The 17993-nt window shown below is 29.5% G+C and overlaps 3 protein-coding genes across 4 annotated transcripts; all 3 read right to left on the reverse strand.

Annotated features, from left to right (window-relative positions):
* Nucleotides 1-431: 431 nt before the first annotated feature.
* On the reverse strand, nucleotides 432-8924 carry LOC130673443 (uncharacterized). Its single transcript, XM_057478462.1, has 6 exons — nucleotides 8414-8924; nucleotides 4981-8146; nucleotides 4120-4136; nucleotides 3567-3664; nucleotides 2852-3451; nucleotides 432-2773 (listed from the first exon to the last, which is right to left on the reverse strand). The coding sequence occupies exons 2-6, from the start codon at nucleotides 8131-8133 to the stop codon at nucleotides 1068-1070; spliced, it is 5574 nt and encodes a 1857-aa protein (XP_057334445.1). The 5' UTR covers nucleotides 8134-8146; nucleotides 8414-8924; the 3' UTR covers nucleotides 432-1067.
* LOC130674530 (serine/threonine-protein phosphatase 6 regulatory ankyrin repeat subunit B-like) lies at nucleotides 2640-4427 on the reverse strand. The gene is made up of 3 exons (XM_057479885.1): nucleotides 4120-4427; nucleotides 3732-3997; nucleotides 2640-3664 (listed from the first exon to the last, which is right to left on the reverse strand). Exon 3 carries the CDS (start codon nucleotides 3468-3470, stop codon nucleotides 2775-2777), a length of 696 nt encoding a protein of 231 aa, XP_057335868.1. The 5' UTR covers nucleotides 3471-3664; nucleotides 3732-3997; nucleotides 4120-4427; the 3' UTR covers nucleotides 2640-2774.
* A 4431-nt stretch (nucleotides 8925-13355) lies between the features above and the next one.
* On the reverse strand, nucleotides 13356-16528 carry LOC130666638 (putative ankyrin repeat protein RF_0381). Of its 2 annotated transcripts, XM_057467836.1 has the most exons (3): nucleotides 16402-16528; nucleotides 14191-16334; nucleotides 13356-14133 (listed from the first exon to the last, which is right to left on the reverse strand). In XM_057467836.1, exons 2-3 carry the CDS (start codon nucleotides 16319-16321, stop codon nucleotides 13727-13729), a joined length of 2538 nt encoding a protein of 845 aa, XP_057323819.1. In that variant the 5' UTR covers nucleotides 16322-16334; nucleotides 16402-16528; the 3' UTR covers nucleotides 13356-13726. The 2 variants fall into 2 exon arrangements, with proteins under 2 accessions (XP_057323819.1, XP_057323811.1); XM_057467828.1 differs by having other exon boundaries at nucleotides 13356-16334.
* Nucleotides 16529-17993: the final 1465 nt, after the last annotated feature.

The raw sequence follows: 17993 nt of genomic DNA on the forward strand, positions 1-17993 counted from the left end.
TTAATTATCTTCTAACTTCAGGACTATGATTTTTCCGACTTATAAAAACTTACAAAGAAGAATATAACAAATAAAAATGAATAGAAATAAATTTTATTTATTCCAACAAAACATTAATTACAATGGGATAGAAAACACCAGTACTGAAATACTTAGCTTACAATTAATAATAAAATATTTATTATTAAAAACATGAGTATAGTATGATAATTTATTTTTCGCATAGGTTTTTTTTAATTCATCATATATATGGAACAATAAACAATATTATATTAATATTTTTTTAATTTTCTTGATTTTTAAAACAAATTTACTTATATGATATAAGTAAAATAATTATTATCAACGTTTTCTTCTAATGTCAACATAAATCTTTAAAAAATCGCGTAGATTTTTCAAACAGAATAATAAATTAACGTGTGAGTTGTCCGTAAATTAAAGATCAACTTAAAAACTATCAATGCCAAATTTTGATATATTATATTTATTGATGATAATTTTTAATATGTCAGTAGAACCAATTCCGCATTATCGGTACTTCAATAAATAGTATAATAAATCAGTTGCTGCTATTTATTACTCTAAATAAATAATTGAATTACACATTAGTTTTATTAGAGTGTAAGCTCTTATAAAAAAAATAAAAGAATGAATAAAATAAAGTACTCGATAAAAAACTAATTGTTGAACAGCACAGAAAAACGTTCATTTGCAAACAAAGTATTGATACTACAGAAATATATATTTGATAATAATTAATAAAACCATAAAAACTTTCATTTAAATGTTAAAATAAAAGTATTTAACTTGAAATAAATAATTATATTTTCAAAACAAACTATAATTTTTCATAATAAACTTTATAAAATTTAAATAATTACGCGTAAATCAACCGCGATCAATCGTATCGATAACAATCATTGTTGAAAGTTTTTATAGTTTTATTTATGTATTATTTCGTAATATAGTTGAACAGATTCGCATCCATTTTTAGACATTTTATAAATAAAAAAAAATAAAATGAAAATTTCCTTATTATCTGGTTTATAATTATGCAATCATTAAATTTATAAATTGAGGAAAATTTTTCGTTTGTTTAAAACATATTGATTTTTGTACGCATTGGTTAAGAATCTAAGCTCTTGATTATTGAGATAACTTAGAATTTCATCAATGCAAATATCGGGTAAGTCTACAAAAATGTCGCAAAGAAAATCACAGCGTGCTAACAATTTGTGTCTTTCTATTCCAATATGGAAGCGACTCTCAATGATATCAGAAAAAATAGGAAATATCAATTGATAATCATTTGAATTGATGACGTCGACAATATTTTTATTCTTGACATATCTAGCTAACTGATGAATATTGCTTGTCAAAAAGTTATAGAATGTTGTGTTACTGTTGCCAATTCTTTCATTTTTCATAGACTCTAATTCCATATTTACTTTATTATTATCAACAACTGGACTTCCTGAAAACGAATCTCTATCAGAGTCGCTTTGATCGAATACATCAAAATATATGTTACTTTTCAACTCCTCAAAATATTCGAGACCTAGTATGTTATTCTTATCTACATAAAACTTGACAGCTTTGAGTTTTAGAATATGATGCTTGAAAACTTCAACAATTGGACAGCAATCTTTGACATGACAAGAAAAGTGATCAAATCGAAATTCTTCTTCGTCATACTGATCTCTTAGTTCCCAACTATAACAATCATCCGCACACCCACAGCCATATTCCTCACAATCGCAATCAATAACTCGTGAACTGAAAAATTTTGGACGTTTATACTCATATGTATGAAGTAAAGCGGTTTTATTCCTTTGACATTTAATGTTTATGTCTGCGCCATATCTTAATAAAATTTCAATAATTTCACGTTGTTTCATTTTTGAAGCAATGTGAAGAGCTGTTTCTCCTTTGGTATTTCTATAATTAACATCTGCACCAAACGTGAGTAATTCTTTAATAAACTCTAGAGATAATGAATGCGAAATAGCGATAAGGAGAGCAGTTGATCCTTCACCATTAACACAATTAATAGTATCTAAGTATCCATATTTAGCTGCACCATGCAAAAGTGTTGAGTTGAATTCATCTATAGCATAGACATTAGGCTCATATTTCAAGAGATTTTTAATGATGTCTAAATGTCCTACTTCAGCGGCAAAATGTAATGCCGTCATGCCTTTTATATCCACAGCTGTAATATCTGCATTTTTATTCAGAAGGCTGTCAACAATTTTGGAATTTTCCGTTTGTGCAGCTAAATGTAATGGTGTAATTCCTTTAGCATCTGACACATTCACTTTTGGATTGTATTCCAGAAGAGTATTTACGATTTCTTCGTTATCAGTTTGAACAGCCAAATGAAGCGCTGTTCGACCATCATTCATTGGCATATTGACATCAGCACCTTTGTTTAATAGTACTCGAATTAATGACGGCTCGATTTTATAAATTACATCGTTGTTTAATTGAGAAGACTGTTTAACAAATGCTGAATGTAAAGCCGTCTTTCCAAAAGAATCACATGCATTAATATCAACACCATGTTCCAGTAATATTTGAACAGTATCACTGCATTGATTAAGAGCAGCAATGTTAAGTAAATCAGGATCATCTTCAACACAAGCTCCGTTAGTTATCAACAACTTTACGATATTAAAATCGCCATTTTTTACGGCATAAAAAATTGCCGTTTTTTCTTTATGATCTTTTACATTTAAGTTAATATCATGCTGTATTAATAATCTAGCCATTTCTCATTTTCGATTTATACAAGCAGTATGAAGAAGGGTATATTTAGTTGTTTCTTGACGGAGTGCATTAACATCTGCACCCATTGCCAAAAGATCAGTTACGAATTTGGTATATCCTCTTGCAACGATAGCGTGAAAAAATTTTGAATTATTAACACATTGAGGTTCAACTTCGAAACCATGCTTAATCAAGTGCTGTTCAATTTCTTCATTTCCCTGAAGTACTGCTGTTGTAAGACAGGTTTTGTTTATATTTTTATCAATTGAAGATTTTTCAAGAATACACTTAACGGTAGATGGTTCACAGCTTTTAATTGCTCTAAGGAGTAGTGATTCACCATCACTGAGTGTAATATCAACATAAGCACCATGACATACGAGTAATTTAAAGATATTATTTCTCCAAGTCGAAATAACTTTTTCGATGGGCCTTGAATGATCTCTAGCAATGGTGTTTACGTTGGCTCCTTTGTTGACAAGTAATTTAACTATTGGCTCAGAGCCGCATTCAGCTGCTAAATGAAGTGCAGTTTTACCGTTATTGTCTTTAATATCTAAATAATCGGAATAAATGCATTTGTCTAGCAACACTTTCACCATTTCTACATCACGATCGATCGTAGCTAAATGAAGTGCAGTTTCACCGCATGTGTTTTGTTTGTTTAAATAAGCTCCGCTGTCTAGCAACATTGACATCATGATTCATCACAGCTAAATGAATTATTGTGGCACAAGGTCTTGCGTGAGGATAATTTATCTGAGCACCATTGTTCAAAAGTGATTTTGCCAACTTACGATCTCTTCGTTGCACAGCAATACGAAGCTGGGCGTCTGGTCCATCGTTATTGCAGTTATCAAATTTCTTATGATAACCGGACATGATGATGTTTGGACTGTAAAATAATTATTCATGAATTAAAAAAAAATCAAACAATTTCAATATATTTCTAAGATTTTTACCTGTTTAGTCGGAATATATAAATGTTGGTGAATTTTTGTTACACCGCGATCAGTGGGTTGGTTGTTCGGGATCAACATTACATCAATGGAAACAAAAGCCTCTCAGAGAGTAAATCGCAGCCGGAAATTGCCGGAAGTTAATGGGTAGTGCCAGTGTGAAATTAGACTCGTTTGCTAAGAAAAGGGGTAAAAACTGTCGGCGACTTACTTTTACCAGTCATGTCAATGCCAACTGTCTTTTATTTCTCCCTCTATTAACTTGGCGCCTAAAAATTTATTTTTTAAATTTTTTTATAAACCATTTAATTATCCGTTAATGTTCGATAGAATTTTTTATTTTTCCGATAATTGTTTATTTTTAAAAAATTAAACAAATTTTTATTCTTACGTTGGCACTTTGTTTTTCTGTAATGTTTATTGAAATTTTTATTTTATCATTCAATAGTTCGAGTTCTTGAAATTCGTATTTGAAATTTCAGAGGCAGAAAATCTATACAGTCAATCTGAGTTTCATTATTATTAAAAATAAATCGTTTTCATTTATTTATGAAAAAAATCTCTCATGCACCAAGTTTTTGATAGGCAAAATTCAACATGCTACAACTTTTTGAACCAATAAAATGCCCAATTTTTAATCCTCAAACTTTACCAAACGTTATTCATTTTTATAATTTTCTAAAACGGTTAATTATAGGATCGTTTACTTCACACTAAATATAAAAAACAAAAATTAATAAAAGTAAATTTTATTTATTTGACCAAAATATTGATTACAATGCGATAGAAAATACCAGTAATGAAATACTTAGCTTTCAATTAATAAAAAAATATTTATCATTAAGAGCATGAGTTATATACGATGAATTATTTTTCGCAGAGGTTTTTTTTTAATCTATCATATGTATGAAACAATAAACAACGGTGTATTAATATTATAATTATTTTCTTGATCATTTTTAAAAAACATATACTGATATAATATAAGTAAAATAGATATTGTCAGCGTATTTTAATGTCAACATAAATCTTTGAAAAATCGCGTAGATTTTTTAAACAGAATAAAAAATTAACGTGTGAGTTGTCCATAAATTAAAAATCAACTTAAAAACTGTCAATGCAAAATTTTGATAAATTATATTTATTGATGATGATGATTTTTAATATCTCAGTAGAACCAATTCCGCATTATCAGTATTTCAATTTTTACTAATAATAGCATAAAATAAATGAATTACTAAATTTATGAAACGAGATGAATTTTTCGTTTGTTCGAAAAATTCCGATCTTTGTAAGCATTCGTTAAAAATCTAAGCTCTTGATTGTTAAGATAACTTATAATTTCATCAATGCAAGTATCGGGTAAGTCGACAAAAATATCACCTAGAAACTCACATTGTGCTAACAATTTGTTCCTCTCCATGCCAATATGATAGCGACTCTTGATGATGTCAGAATAAATAGGAAATATCAATTCATAATCATTTAAATTTATCATTTCGACGATATTCTTATTCTTGACATATTTAGCTAACCGATGCACACTACTTGTCAAAAAATCATAGAATGATATGTTGCTGTTTCCCATTCTTTCATTTTTCATAGACTCCAACTCCATAATTTCTTTACTACCATAATTTTCATTATCTGCTTTGCTGCCTGAATCAATATCTATATCAGAATCACTTTCATTGTATTCATCAAAGTCTATGTCATAATTTTCACCGTTGTCTCTGTCACTTTTCATTGTTTCAAAATATTTAAGAGCATGAATATTACTATTATCTACATCAAATTTAGCGACTTGTAGCTTTAGAATATGTCGCTTGAAAACTGCGACAATTGAAGAACATTCATCGACATGGCAAGAAAAGTGTTGATAATCGTCGTCTTCGTCATACCGATATTTTCGCTGCCAACTAGTGCAACGACCACCGTCCCAACCTTCGCAATCGAAATTCTCACAACCTTCCCAGCCCGAAGATGATGGACGGTTTTCTGAATTGGTGTACTCATATAAATGAAGTAAAGCGATTTTATTTCTTTGGCATTTGATATTTATGTCTGCGCCATATCTTAATAAAATTTCAATAATGTCACGTCGTTTCACTCTTGAAGCAATGTGAAGAGCTGTCTCTCCTTTGTTATTTCTGTGATTAACATCTGCACCAAACATGAGTAATTTTTCAATAAATTGTGGAGATGGTGCTTGCCAAATAGCATTGAGAAGAACAGTCGATCCTTCATCATCAACGAAATTAACATCGGCGCCATGAGTTAATAACTTTAAGACTATAGTTTCATTTCTTTTCTCCATAGCAATGTCAATTGCTGGCTCATTATTTTGTTCGGGACAATTAACATCTGCATTGTGCTCGAGAGAAAGATCAGTGAGATCTTCATGATTTAAACGAACTGCTATTAGTAGTGGTGTCAATCCATTTTTGTCTTTACAGTTAACATCAGCATGTTTCTCTAATAGAATTGAAACACTTTCTAAGTTATTATTTTTAGCAGCAATGTGAAGAACACTTCTACCCCGTGGATCTGTAACATGAATATCAGCTCCGTTCTCTATCAGAAGTTCAGTTAATATCGAGAAATTACCGAGCGCAGCTATTAATAGTGGAGTCAATCCATTTTTATTGATACAATTAACATCTATAGAATAATTCAAAAGTAATCTGGTAGTATCAATGTCATCATTTTTCACCGCAATATGAAGATAAGTTTCACCATTATCATTTGGTGAATTTATGTGACGATTGAATTTAAGTAAGTACTTAGCAATTTTACGATGCTTGGCTTCAACAGCTAAATGAAGAGCCGTCGAACCCCTAATGTCAACGGCATTTACATTAGCATTGTGCTCAAGTAAAATTTTAACAGCTTCCAAGTGTCCATATTTAGCCGCACAATGCAGTGGTGTCAAGCAGAATTGATTTATGGCATTAACATCAGGTTCATATCTCAAGAGAATTTTAATAATATCGAGATGTCCTACTTCAGCCGCAAAATGTAATGCCGTCATACCTTTTATATCCATAGCTTTAATATCTGCATTTTTACTGAGAAGACTAAAAACAATAATTACATTTTTCGTTTGTACAGCTAAATGTATTGGTGTAGTTCCTTTAGCATCTGATACATTTACCTTTGAATTGCATTCCAGAACAGTATCCACGATTTCTTTGTTATCAGTTCGAACAGCTAAATGAAGCGCTGTTTGACCGTCCTTCATTCGAATATTGACATCAGCACCTTTGTTCAATAATACTCTCACTAATGACGCCTTAACGTCTTTAGAAGAGAGTATACAAATTACTTTGTCTTCTAATTGGAAAAACTGTTCAATTAATGCCGAATGTAAAGCCGTCTTTCCAAAACAATCATAAGCATTAATATCAACACCATGCTCCAGTAAAATTTGAACAATATCAATGCATTGATTATGAGCAGCAATGTTAAGTAAATCAGGATCATCTTCAACACAAGCTCCGTTAGTTATCAACAACTTTACGATATTAAAATCACCATTTTTTACGGCATAAAATATTGCCGTTTTTTCTTTATTATCTTTCACATTCAAGTTAATATCATGCTGTATTAATAATCTAGCCATTTCTAATTTTTGATTTATACAAGCAGTATGAAGAAGTGTATATTTAGTTGTTTCTTGACGGAGTGCATTAACATCAGCACCCATTTTCAAAAGATCAGTTACGCATTTGATATATCCTCTTGCAACGATAGCGTGGAAAAATTTTGAATTATTAACACATTGAGGTTCAACTTCGAAACCATGCTCAAGCAAGTGATGTTCAATTTCTTCATTTCCCTTAAGTACTGCTGTTGTAAGACAGTTTTTGTTTTTATTTTTATTAACTGAAGATTTTTCGAGAATACACTTAACGACAGATGTATAGCCGCGTTGAACTGCTTCATAAAGTAATGTTTGACCATTACTGAGAGTAATGTTAACATTCGCGCCATGACGAACCAGTAGTGAGAAAATATGACATTGCCACGTAGAGATTGCTTTTTCAATTGGCGTTGAATTATCTTTAGCTATAGTGTTTACGTTGGCTCCTTTGTTGACAAGTAATTTAACTATTGGCTCAGAGCCGCATTCAACTGCTAAATGAAGTGGAGTTTTACCCTGTGTGTTTGGTACGTCAATATAAGCTCCTCTGTCTAGCAACATTTGCACCAATTCTTCATTACGATTCATCGTAGCATAATGAAGTATCGTGTTACAAGATCTTTCGTAAGGACTATTTACTTGAGCACCATTGTTCAAAAGTGATTTTGCCAGCTCACTGTTTTTACGTTGGACAGCATCTCGAAGCATGAAGTATGTTTCATCTTTGTTAGAGTTATTGAACTCTGTATAATTACCAAACATGGTAATGTTTCAACTGAAAAATAATCATAAGTCAATTTATGATACTGAAGTTAGTTGACGTCTAATAATTTTTTTAATTTTTTTCAAGCAATGAATAATTCAAAATAATTGCACTTGTAGTTTCATTAATTCTCTACATGTGCATATTCTTAGTTTCTTTTTTCGTCATTTATTTGTTGAAAAAAAAAAAAAAATCAAAAAATTGTTAATTGTCTGTGAACTTCAGAATGATAAATTTACAAAAAATCAAATAATTTTCATATATTTCTAAGATTTTTACCTGTTTTACTTGATTTGAATAGATGTTAATAAATTCCTGTTAATTGTCTACCGATGGGTTATATTCTGTATCAACATTAATCAAAATGCGCTATATCCAGAGACACGGTAGTGTCTCGCGCCAAGTACACGGTCCAACACATGTATATGTGTGAGTGTGTAGCGCGAGCCTACCTGTCTCTTTTCTCGAGTCGGAGTGGTGTTTTATGGTTATGTATTACATTTTTTTTAATTAAAATTTAAACACGGCTTATTTCTGTTTTTTCTAAATATTTGTGTCTCACTCAGACTTTATTAACTGAATGTTATCACATTTTATTATTATTTATCTCATAAAATATAAAAAACGTTAGCATATACTATAGTACCTTAAAATTTGAGATTTGAGAAATTTTTTCCATCTATAATTTATGCTTATTTATTACCGTCTTAGAATAAATAGTTTTAAGAAGGAGCACGATTGACTCAACATCGAAGTATTTAAAATCTGTCTTGATTTTTAGCACTAGAGAGCGCTTTCATTATCCGACACAGCCTTGTATGCACAAGCAACGAGGCCTAATGCGTAATATTATTTTACCCATGACGAATGAATGAGCGAGTTTGGGTTAACTATTAACTACCCTAATGACTACTTAGCTTGAAATTGACAATAATTTGACAATGAAATTACCCAAAATTTGCTGCCCGAATTTGCTGACAGTTTGACAGCGAAGGTTAAATCGAAAAATTTACGATTAATTTTTCCTCAATTTAAAGGTAACTTTTTTTACTCGAAACAAAATCCAATTAGCGCAGTTTGCCTAGCAAAAGTTTAACTTTACGAAAAAATCCTTAAATTTTTCGTCAAATGTCGGTCAACTTTAAGCTTTTCTGTTTTTGACGACAATTTGTATACAACTTTTGAAGTAAATTTGCATTTTAACTCAGAAAGTAAATTTACGTCAAATTGTATGGTAAGTTGTACACCAATTATCGTCAAAAACGAAAAAGCCCGAAATTGACGGTCATTTGACAAAAAAATCCAGGAAACTTTTATAAAGAAAACTTTTGTTTAGCAAACTCCCTAATAGCGACTTTAGCTTGAAATTGACACTAATTTGAGATTGAAATTGCCTGAAATTTGTTGCCCGAATTTCCTGACAATTTGACAGCAGAAGTTGGAAAGAAAAATTTTCGGTTAATTTTCGTTCAATTTAGAAGTAACTTTTTAGGAGAAAAAAAAGTCGGTAATGTTAATTCTTACCATTTCAGAAGGTAAGCAAAATCATAAATCAAATTTTCTACAATTTCACGGTAAAAAAATACTTTACAATTTTTTAAGTCAAATTAACCATGAATTGAAGTAAAAATATGCTTAAAAATTGACGACAACTTTTTTCTAGTCAACTTTTAAAGTGAATTTGGATTCTAAATCGGGCAGAGTAAATTGGCGTCAAATTGAATATCAAGTTGCATACAAATAGTCGTAAAAAACGGAAAAGTCCGAAGTTGACGGATATTTGACGAAAAATTCAAGGAAACTTTTGTAAGTAAACTTTTGCTAAAGCAAACTGTGCTATTAGGGAGTTCGCTCGGCGAATCTGATAATATGGTAAGTTTACCAAGAACTCAGTTTGACCAACAGAAACAAACTAAAATATTTTTATGTTTTCAATGTTGTTAGTCACACGCAAGTGACATTTTCCACCACAAAGTGGTAATTTTGAATTATCGTTATTTACCCGCTCAACTGAACTTTGATTTTAATCCTACTGCATGACTAAATGATAAGTTATGATCACGAAAGTATTTTCAAAATTAATAATATAATCATGACTGATTCCATCAACTGAAAATATCAGTAAATTATTTACATTGCAATTTTTATAAGAAAATCTATATAAATAATTTCGTGTGAAGTTACAGTTTTGTCAAACTCGATAATGGTATAATAACTAAAAATTACCATACAAGTCAACAATTTGATTGATCAGTTTATTGATGTTTATTTAAGTTGGCATGTGTCATATGTAAAAAAAAGTGGCGGTTAAAAGTAAAACAATAGTGGTCATTGTTGTTAAAAAGAATTTTGCGTGAATATCGGCCATTATTACGGATTTATCAGACAGTGGTTCAATACATTGAAATTTTGCAATAATTGTAAAGAGATCAAAGAAACGCATACTAAAATTGTAATAAACTCTGTACAGCAGATAATTGTCGTGAAGTTAGAATCATCTTTAAAAGATAATAATAAAATTTCAATAAAAAAAAAGGACTGATAAAATCAGTGCCTACAGCCAAGATTTCTTTGTGTAATGAAATGTATAATGTCGTAAGTGCAATATTTTATTCTGAAAAAGATGATAGCTCTTGTCATTATGTTGCTATGATGAAAGATAACTCAGCATGGATCCAAGCAGATGATAAAAACATACAACCAATACGGTGGCCAACTAATGCTAAAAATGCTTATGTTTTCTTTTTACAAAAAAAATAAAGGGGAATATTGATTAAGAATTTTTTTCATCAAATTTTTCCTAAAAATATCCTATAATTTCTCACTACAAAAAAAAATTATTACAATAATACTTTTTGAAAAGTTAATTTCAATTTATGCGGTAAATTATAGTGTCCTCTTATCGGCTAATATAGATTAAACTGAGAGCCAATAGAACTATTTTGAACTTAAAAATGATTGGACGACGACAAAATATTTCGCTACTTTTGATCATAGATGGGGTGACTTAGACAAAAATTTTCTGGCAACTCTGAATTCAATTTTCCCACAATCTGCGGTGGATATAGGACGGCAAAAAGAAAAAGAAAGTCGTATTTCTTAGTGGCTAAGATTATATATATCATGTAAATGTTTCGTAATATTAAAAAATTTATAATTATTGTATCAAAGGTTTCTATTCAGAAATATAAAAAACAATGTAACTCCCAGACAATATATGAAGTTGCTTTGCTCTACAAAAAAGAGAGAAATCCCACCAAAAACAGATTCTCTGTAAAAAATCGCGCCAAGTACACGTTCAACACTTTTTATGAATGGAAAAAATTTACTTTACAAAAAGCTATAAAATCTTGAAAACACCAAGTAACTGGTAGCATTGAAAATCATGAGAAAAATCTCAATCAAAATATATAATAATAAAAAAATGATCCGAATGTACTTGGTGTGCGTTTAAACAATAAATTTTCTTGTTATCGTTATTTGTCTGCAGCTTACTAAAATTCAGAATCGATCACAGGAATTGACTGTAAAATCAAGCGTGTAGTCAGAATTTAAACACTTACCGAAAAACATTGAAATGCGGTGAGCAAGCTATAGAAATTTAACACGCCATTAAACGTGTATCAAATGACTACAAAAAAAATATAGTTAGCGTATGACAAACATGGGATACATACCATGTGTGTTAAAATAATACACTTACTTACAGAGTGGATTTGCAGTGAATTACTTCACTCAATCAAATCGTGACGCACACCAAGTACATTCGGATCATTTTTTTTTTATTATATATTTTGATTGAGATTTTTCTCATGATTTTCAATGCTACCAGTTACTTGGTGTTTTCAAGATTTTATAGCTTTTTGTAAAGTAAATTTTTTCCATTCATAAAAAGTGTTGAACGTGTACTTGGCGCGATTTTTTACAGAGAATCTGTTTTTGGTGGGATATTTAATATCGCGAATGGAACTTTTCTGACTGATATAATAGGACTACCAGTCGATACAAAGCAATCGATTTTGCATATTCTCCTACCCCCACTTTAGCAGAAGTTTGAACTCGCATCTGAATACAACAACGACGCGCAGTAGTGCCACCTTTGTGCGAAATTTCAAAATTTAAATTTAATAATTCATTTAAATTTATTTGTATCGACAATTATATTAATAAGGCAAAAAAATGCGGTCAAAATGTTTTGCTTTTACTAAGGATTTGTTAATTTTTCTTATTACTTGCACAGTTAAATTAAATATTTAAAAAGTAAATTATAAGAAATTAGAGAAAAATTAAAAATTGTACGTAACAATCGATTTTGCAATTCATCCTCCTACCCCCACTTTAGCAAAAATTTGAACGCTGAACACATTGACGTGCAGTTACACCACTTTGGCGCAAAATTGAAAAACTATAATTTAATCATTTTATTAAAAATTATTTGTGTCAATAATTGATTTATTAGTAAATAAAAAAAATTCGAAAATATGTAACTATCTTCTGACTTCAGGATCAAGATTTTTCTGACTTATAAAAACTTACGACGAAGAATTTAAAAAATAAAAATGAATAGAAATAAATTTTATTTATTCCTCAAAAATATTAATTACAATGTGATAGCAAACACCAGTAATGAAATACTTAGCTTACAATTAATTATAAAATATTTATTATTATGAGCATGGATCAATATGATAGGCTATTTCTCGCAGAGGTTTTTTTTTAATTTATCATATATATTGAACAATAGACAACGTTATATTAATATCATTTTAATTTTCTTGATAATTTTTGAAACACGTTTACTTATATGATATAACTAAAATAATTATTATCAACGTTTTTTAACGTCAACATAAATTTTTAAAAAATCGCGTAGATTTTTTAAACAAAATAAGAAATTAACGTGTGAGTTGTCCATAAATTAAAGATCAACTCAAATACTATCAATGCAAAATTTTGATAAATTATATTTATTGATGATAATGATTTTTAATATCTCAATAGAACCAATTCCACAGTATCAGTACTTCAATTTTTACTCATAATAGAATAAAATAAATGAATTAATAAATAAATAGTGTAATAAAAAAGTTGCTGCTATTTATTACTCTAAATAAACGATTGAATTACACATTAGTTTTATTAGAGTGAAAGTTCTTATAAAAAAAATAAAAGAATGAATAAAATAAAGTACTCGATAAAAAACTAATTGTTGAACAGCACAGAAAAACGTTCATTTGCAAACAAAGTATTTATATTATTGAAATATGTATTCAATAATAATTAATAAAACCATAAAAACTTTCATTTAAATGTTAGAATAAAAGTATTTAATTTAAAATAAATAATTATATTTTCAGAATAAACTATAATTTTTCATAATAAACTTTATAAAATTTAAATAATTACGCGTAAATCAACCGCGATCAATCGTATCGATAACAATCATTGTTGAAAGTTTTTATAGTTTTATTTATGTATTATTTCGTAATATAGTTGAACAGATTCGCATCCATTTTTAGACATTTTATAAATAAAAAAAAGTAAAATAAAAATTTCCTTATTATCTGGTTTATAATTATGCAATCATTAAATTTATAAATTGAGGAAAATTTTTCGTTTGTTTAAAACATATTGATTTTTGTACGCATTGGTTAAGAATCTAAGCTCTTGATTGTTGAGATAACTTAGAATTTCATCAATGCAAGTATCGGGTAAGTCTACAAAAAAGTCGCAAAGAAAATCACAGCGTGCTAACAATTTGTGTCTTTCTATTCCAATATGGAAGCGACTCTCAATGATATCAGAAAAAATAGGAAATATCAATTCATAATCATTTGAATTTATGACTTCGACAATATTTTTATTCTTGACATATCTAGCTAACTGATGAATATTGCTTGTCAAAAAGTGATAGAATGTTATGTTACTGTTGCCAATTCTTTCATTTTTCATAGACTCTAATTCCATATTTACTTTACTATTATCAACAACTGGACTTCCTGAAAACGAATCTCTATCAGAGTCGCTTTGATCGAATACATCGAAATATACGTTACTTTTCAACTCCTCAAAATATTCGAGACCTAGTATGTTATTCTTATCTACATAAAACTTGACAGCTTTGAGTTTTAGAATATGATGCTTGAAAACTTCAACAATTGGACAGCAATCTTTGACATGACAAGAAAAGTGATCAAATCGAAATTCTTCTTCGTCATACTGATCTCTTAGTTCCCAACTATAACAATCATCCGCACACCCACAGCCATATTCCTCACAATCGCAATCAATAACTCGTGAACTGAAAAATTTTGGACGTTTATACTCATATGTATGAAGTAAAGCGGTTTTATTCCTTTGACATTTAATGTTTATGTCTGCGCCATATCTTAATAAAATTTCAATAATTTCACGTTGTTTCATTTTTGAAGCAATGTGAAGAGCTGTTTCTCCTTTGGTATTTCTATAATTAACGTCTGCACCAAACGTGAGTAATTCTTGAATAAACTCTAGAGATAATGAATGCGAAATAGCGATAAGGAGAGCAGTTGATCCTTCACCATTAACACAATTAATAGTATCTAAGTATCCATATTTAGCTGCACCATGCAAAAGTGTTGAGTTGAATTCATCTATAGCATCGGCATTAGGCTCATATTTCAAGAGATTTTTAATGATGTCTAAATGTCCTACTTCAGCGGCAAAATGTAATGCCGTCATGCCTTTTATATCCACAGCTGTAATATCTGCATTTTTATTCAGAAGGCTGTCAACAATTTTGGAATTTTCCGTTTGTGCAGCTGAATGTAATGGTGTCATTCCTTTAGCATCTGACACACTCACTTTTGGATTGTATTCCAGAAGAGTATTTACGATTTCTTTGTTATCAGTTTGAACAGCCAAATGAAGCGCTGTTCGGCCATCATTCATTGGCATATTGACATCAGCACCTTTGTTTAATAGTACTCGAATTAATGACGGCTCGATTTTATAAATTACATCGTTGTTCAATTGAGAAGACTGTTTAACAAATGCTGAATGTAAAGCCGTCTTTCCAAAAGAATCACATGCATTAATATCAACACCATGTTCCAGTAATATTTGAACAGTATCACTGCATTGATTAAGAGCAGCAATGTTAAGTAAATCAGGATCATCTTCAACACAAGCTCCGTTAGTTATCAACAACTTTACGATATTAAAATCGCCATTTTTTACGGCATAAAAAATTGCCGTTTTTTCTTTATGATCTTTTACATTTAAGTTAATATCATGCTGTATTAATAATCTAGCCATTTCTAATTTTCGATTTATACAAGCAGTATGAAGAAGTGTATATTTAGTTGTTTCTTGACGGAGTGCATTAACATCAGCACCCATTGTCAAAAGATCAGTTACGAATTTGGTATATCCTCTTTTAACGATAGCGTGAAAAAATTTTGAATTATTAACACATTGAGGTTCAACTTCGAAACCATGCTTAATTAAGAGCTGTTCAATTTCTTCATTTCCTTTAAGTACTGCTGTTGTAAGACAGGTTTTGTTTATATTTTTATCAACTGAAGATTTTTCAAGAATACACTTAACGGTAGATGGTTCACAGCTTTTAATTGCTCTAAGGAGTAGTGATTCACCATCACTGAGTGTAATATCAACATTAGCACCATGACATACAAGTAATTTAAAGATATTATTTCTCCAAGTCGAAATAACTTTTTCGATTGGCCTTGAATGATCTTTAGCAATGGTGTTTACGTTGGCTCCTTTGTTGACAAGTAATTTAACTATTGGCTCAGAGCCACATTCAGCTGCTAAATGAAGTGCAGTTTTACCGTTATTGTCTTTAATATCTAAATAATCGAAATAAATGCATTTGTCTAGCAACACTTTCACCATTTTTACATCACGATCGATCGTAGCTAAATGAAGTGCAGTTTCACCGCATGTGTTTTGTTTGTTTAAATAAGCTCCGCTGTCTAGCAACATTGACACCATTTCTACATCATGATTCATTACAGCTAAATGAATTATTGTGGCACAAGGTCTTGCGTGAGGATAATTTATCTGAGCACCATTGTTCAAAAGTGATTTTGCCAACTTACGATCTCTTCGTTGCACAGCAATACGAAGCTGGGCGTCTGGTTCATCGTTATTGCAGTTATCAAATTTCTTATGATAACCGGACATGATAATGTTTGGACTGTAAAATAATTATTCATGAATTAAAAAAAAATCAAACAATTTCAATATATTTCTAAGATTTTTACCTGTTTAGTCGGAATATATAAATGTTGGTGAATTTTTGTTACACCGCGATCAGTGGGCTGGTTGTTCGGGATCAACATTACATCGATGGAAACAAAAGCCTCTCAGAGAGTAAATCGCAGCCGGAAATTGCCGGAAGTTAATGGGTAGTGCCAGTGTGAAATTAGACTCGTTTGCTAAGAAAAGGGGTAAAAACTGTCGGCGACTTACTTTTACCAGTCATGTCAATGCCAACTGTCTTTTATTTCTCCCGCTATTAACTTGGCGCCTAAAAATTTATTTTTTAAATTTTTTTATAAACAATTTAATTGTCCGTTAATGTTCGATAGAATTTTTTATTTTTCCGATAATTGTTTATTTTTAAAAAATTAAACAAATTTTTATTCGTACGTTGGCACTTTTTTTCTCTGTAATGTTTATTGAAATTTTTATTTTATCATTCAATAGTTCGGGTTCTTGAAATTCGTATTTGAAATTTCAGCGGCAGAAAATTTATACAGTCAATTTGAGTTCCATATTGTTATTAAAAATAAATAGTTTTCATTTATTTAAAAAAAAAATCTCTCATACTCAGTTTTTGATGGGCAAAATTCAACATAATACAACTTTTTGACCCTATGAAATGCCCAATTTTTAATCCTCAAACTTTACCAAACGTTATTCATTATTATAATTTTTTAAAACGGTTAATTATAGGATCGTTTACTTTATACTAAATATAAAAAACAAAAATTAATAAAAGTAAATTTGATTTATTTCAAAAAAATATTGATTACAATGCGATAGAAAATGCCAGTTATGAAATACTTAGCTTACAATTAATAAAAAAAATATTTATTATTAAGAGCATAAGTTATATATGATAAATTATTTTTCACAGAGGTTTTTTGTTTAATTTATTATAAGTATGAAACAATAAACAACGTTGTATAATATTATAATTATTTTCTTGATCATTTTTAAAAAACATATACTGATATAATATAAGTAAAATAGTTATTGTCAGCGTATTTTAATGTCAACATAAATCTTTGAAAAATCGCGTAGATTTTTTAAACAGAATAAAAAATTAACGTGTGAGTTGTCCATAAATTAAAAATTAATTTAAAAACTGTCAATGCAAAATTTTGATAAATTATATTTATTGATGATGATGATGATTTTTAATATCTCAGTAGAACCAATTCCGTATTATCAGTATTTCAATTTTTACTAATAATAGCATAAAATAAACGAGTTAATAAATAAATAGTGTAATAAAAAATTTGCTGCTATTTATTACTCTAAGTAAATAATTGAATTACACATTAGTTTTATTAGAGTGTAATCTCTTATGAAAAAAAAAGAATGAATAAAATAAAGTACTCGATGAAAAAATAATTGTTGAACAGCAAAGAAAAATGTTCATTTGAAACGAAGTATTTATGTTATTGAAATATAGATTGAATAATAATTAGTAATGCCATAAAAACATTCATTTAAATGTTAGAATAAAAGTATTTAATTTATAGTAAATAATTATATTTTCAAGACAAACTATATTTTTCATAAGTAACTTCTTAAATTTTAAATGATTAAGCGTAAATCAACTGCG

The sequence above is a fragment of the Microplitis mediator genome, chromosome 1 (assembly GCF_029852145.1).
Source record: "Microplitis mediator isolate UGA2020A chromosome 1, iyMicMedi2.1, whole genome shotgun sequence".
Classification (NCBI taxonomy): Eukaryota; Metazoa; Arthropoda; class Insecta; order Hymenoptera; family Braconidae; genus Microplitis; species Microplitis mediator.

Coding starts and splice junctions, on each gene's coding strand:
- LOC130674530 (XM_057479885.1), bottom strand. CDS start 3,470: ATGATGTCAATGTTGCTAGACAGCGGAGCTTATTTAAACAAACAAAAC.
- LOC130673443 (XM_057478462.1), bottom strand. CDS start 8,133: ATGTTTGGTAATTATACAGAGTTCAATAACTCTAACAAAGATGAAACA. Junction 3,452..3,566: donor TGCTGTGCAACGAAGAGATC/GTAAGTTGGCAA, acceptor CAATGTTGCTAG/ACAGCGGAGCTTATTTAAAC. Junction 2,774..2,851: donor AACTGATCTTTTGGCAATGG/GTGCAGATGTTA, acceptor ATCGAAAATGAG/AAATGGCTAGATTATTAATA.
- LOC130666638 (XM_057467828.1), bottom strand. CDS start 16,321: ATGTCCGGTTATCATAAGAAATTTGATAACTGCAATAACGATGAACCA.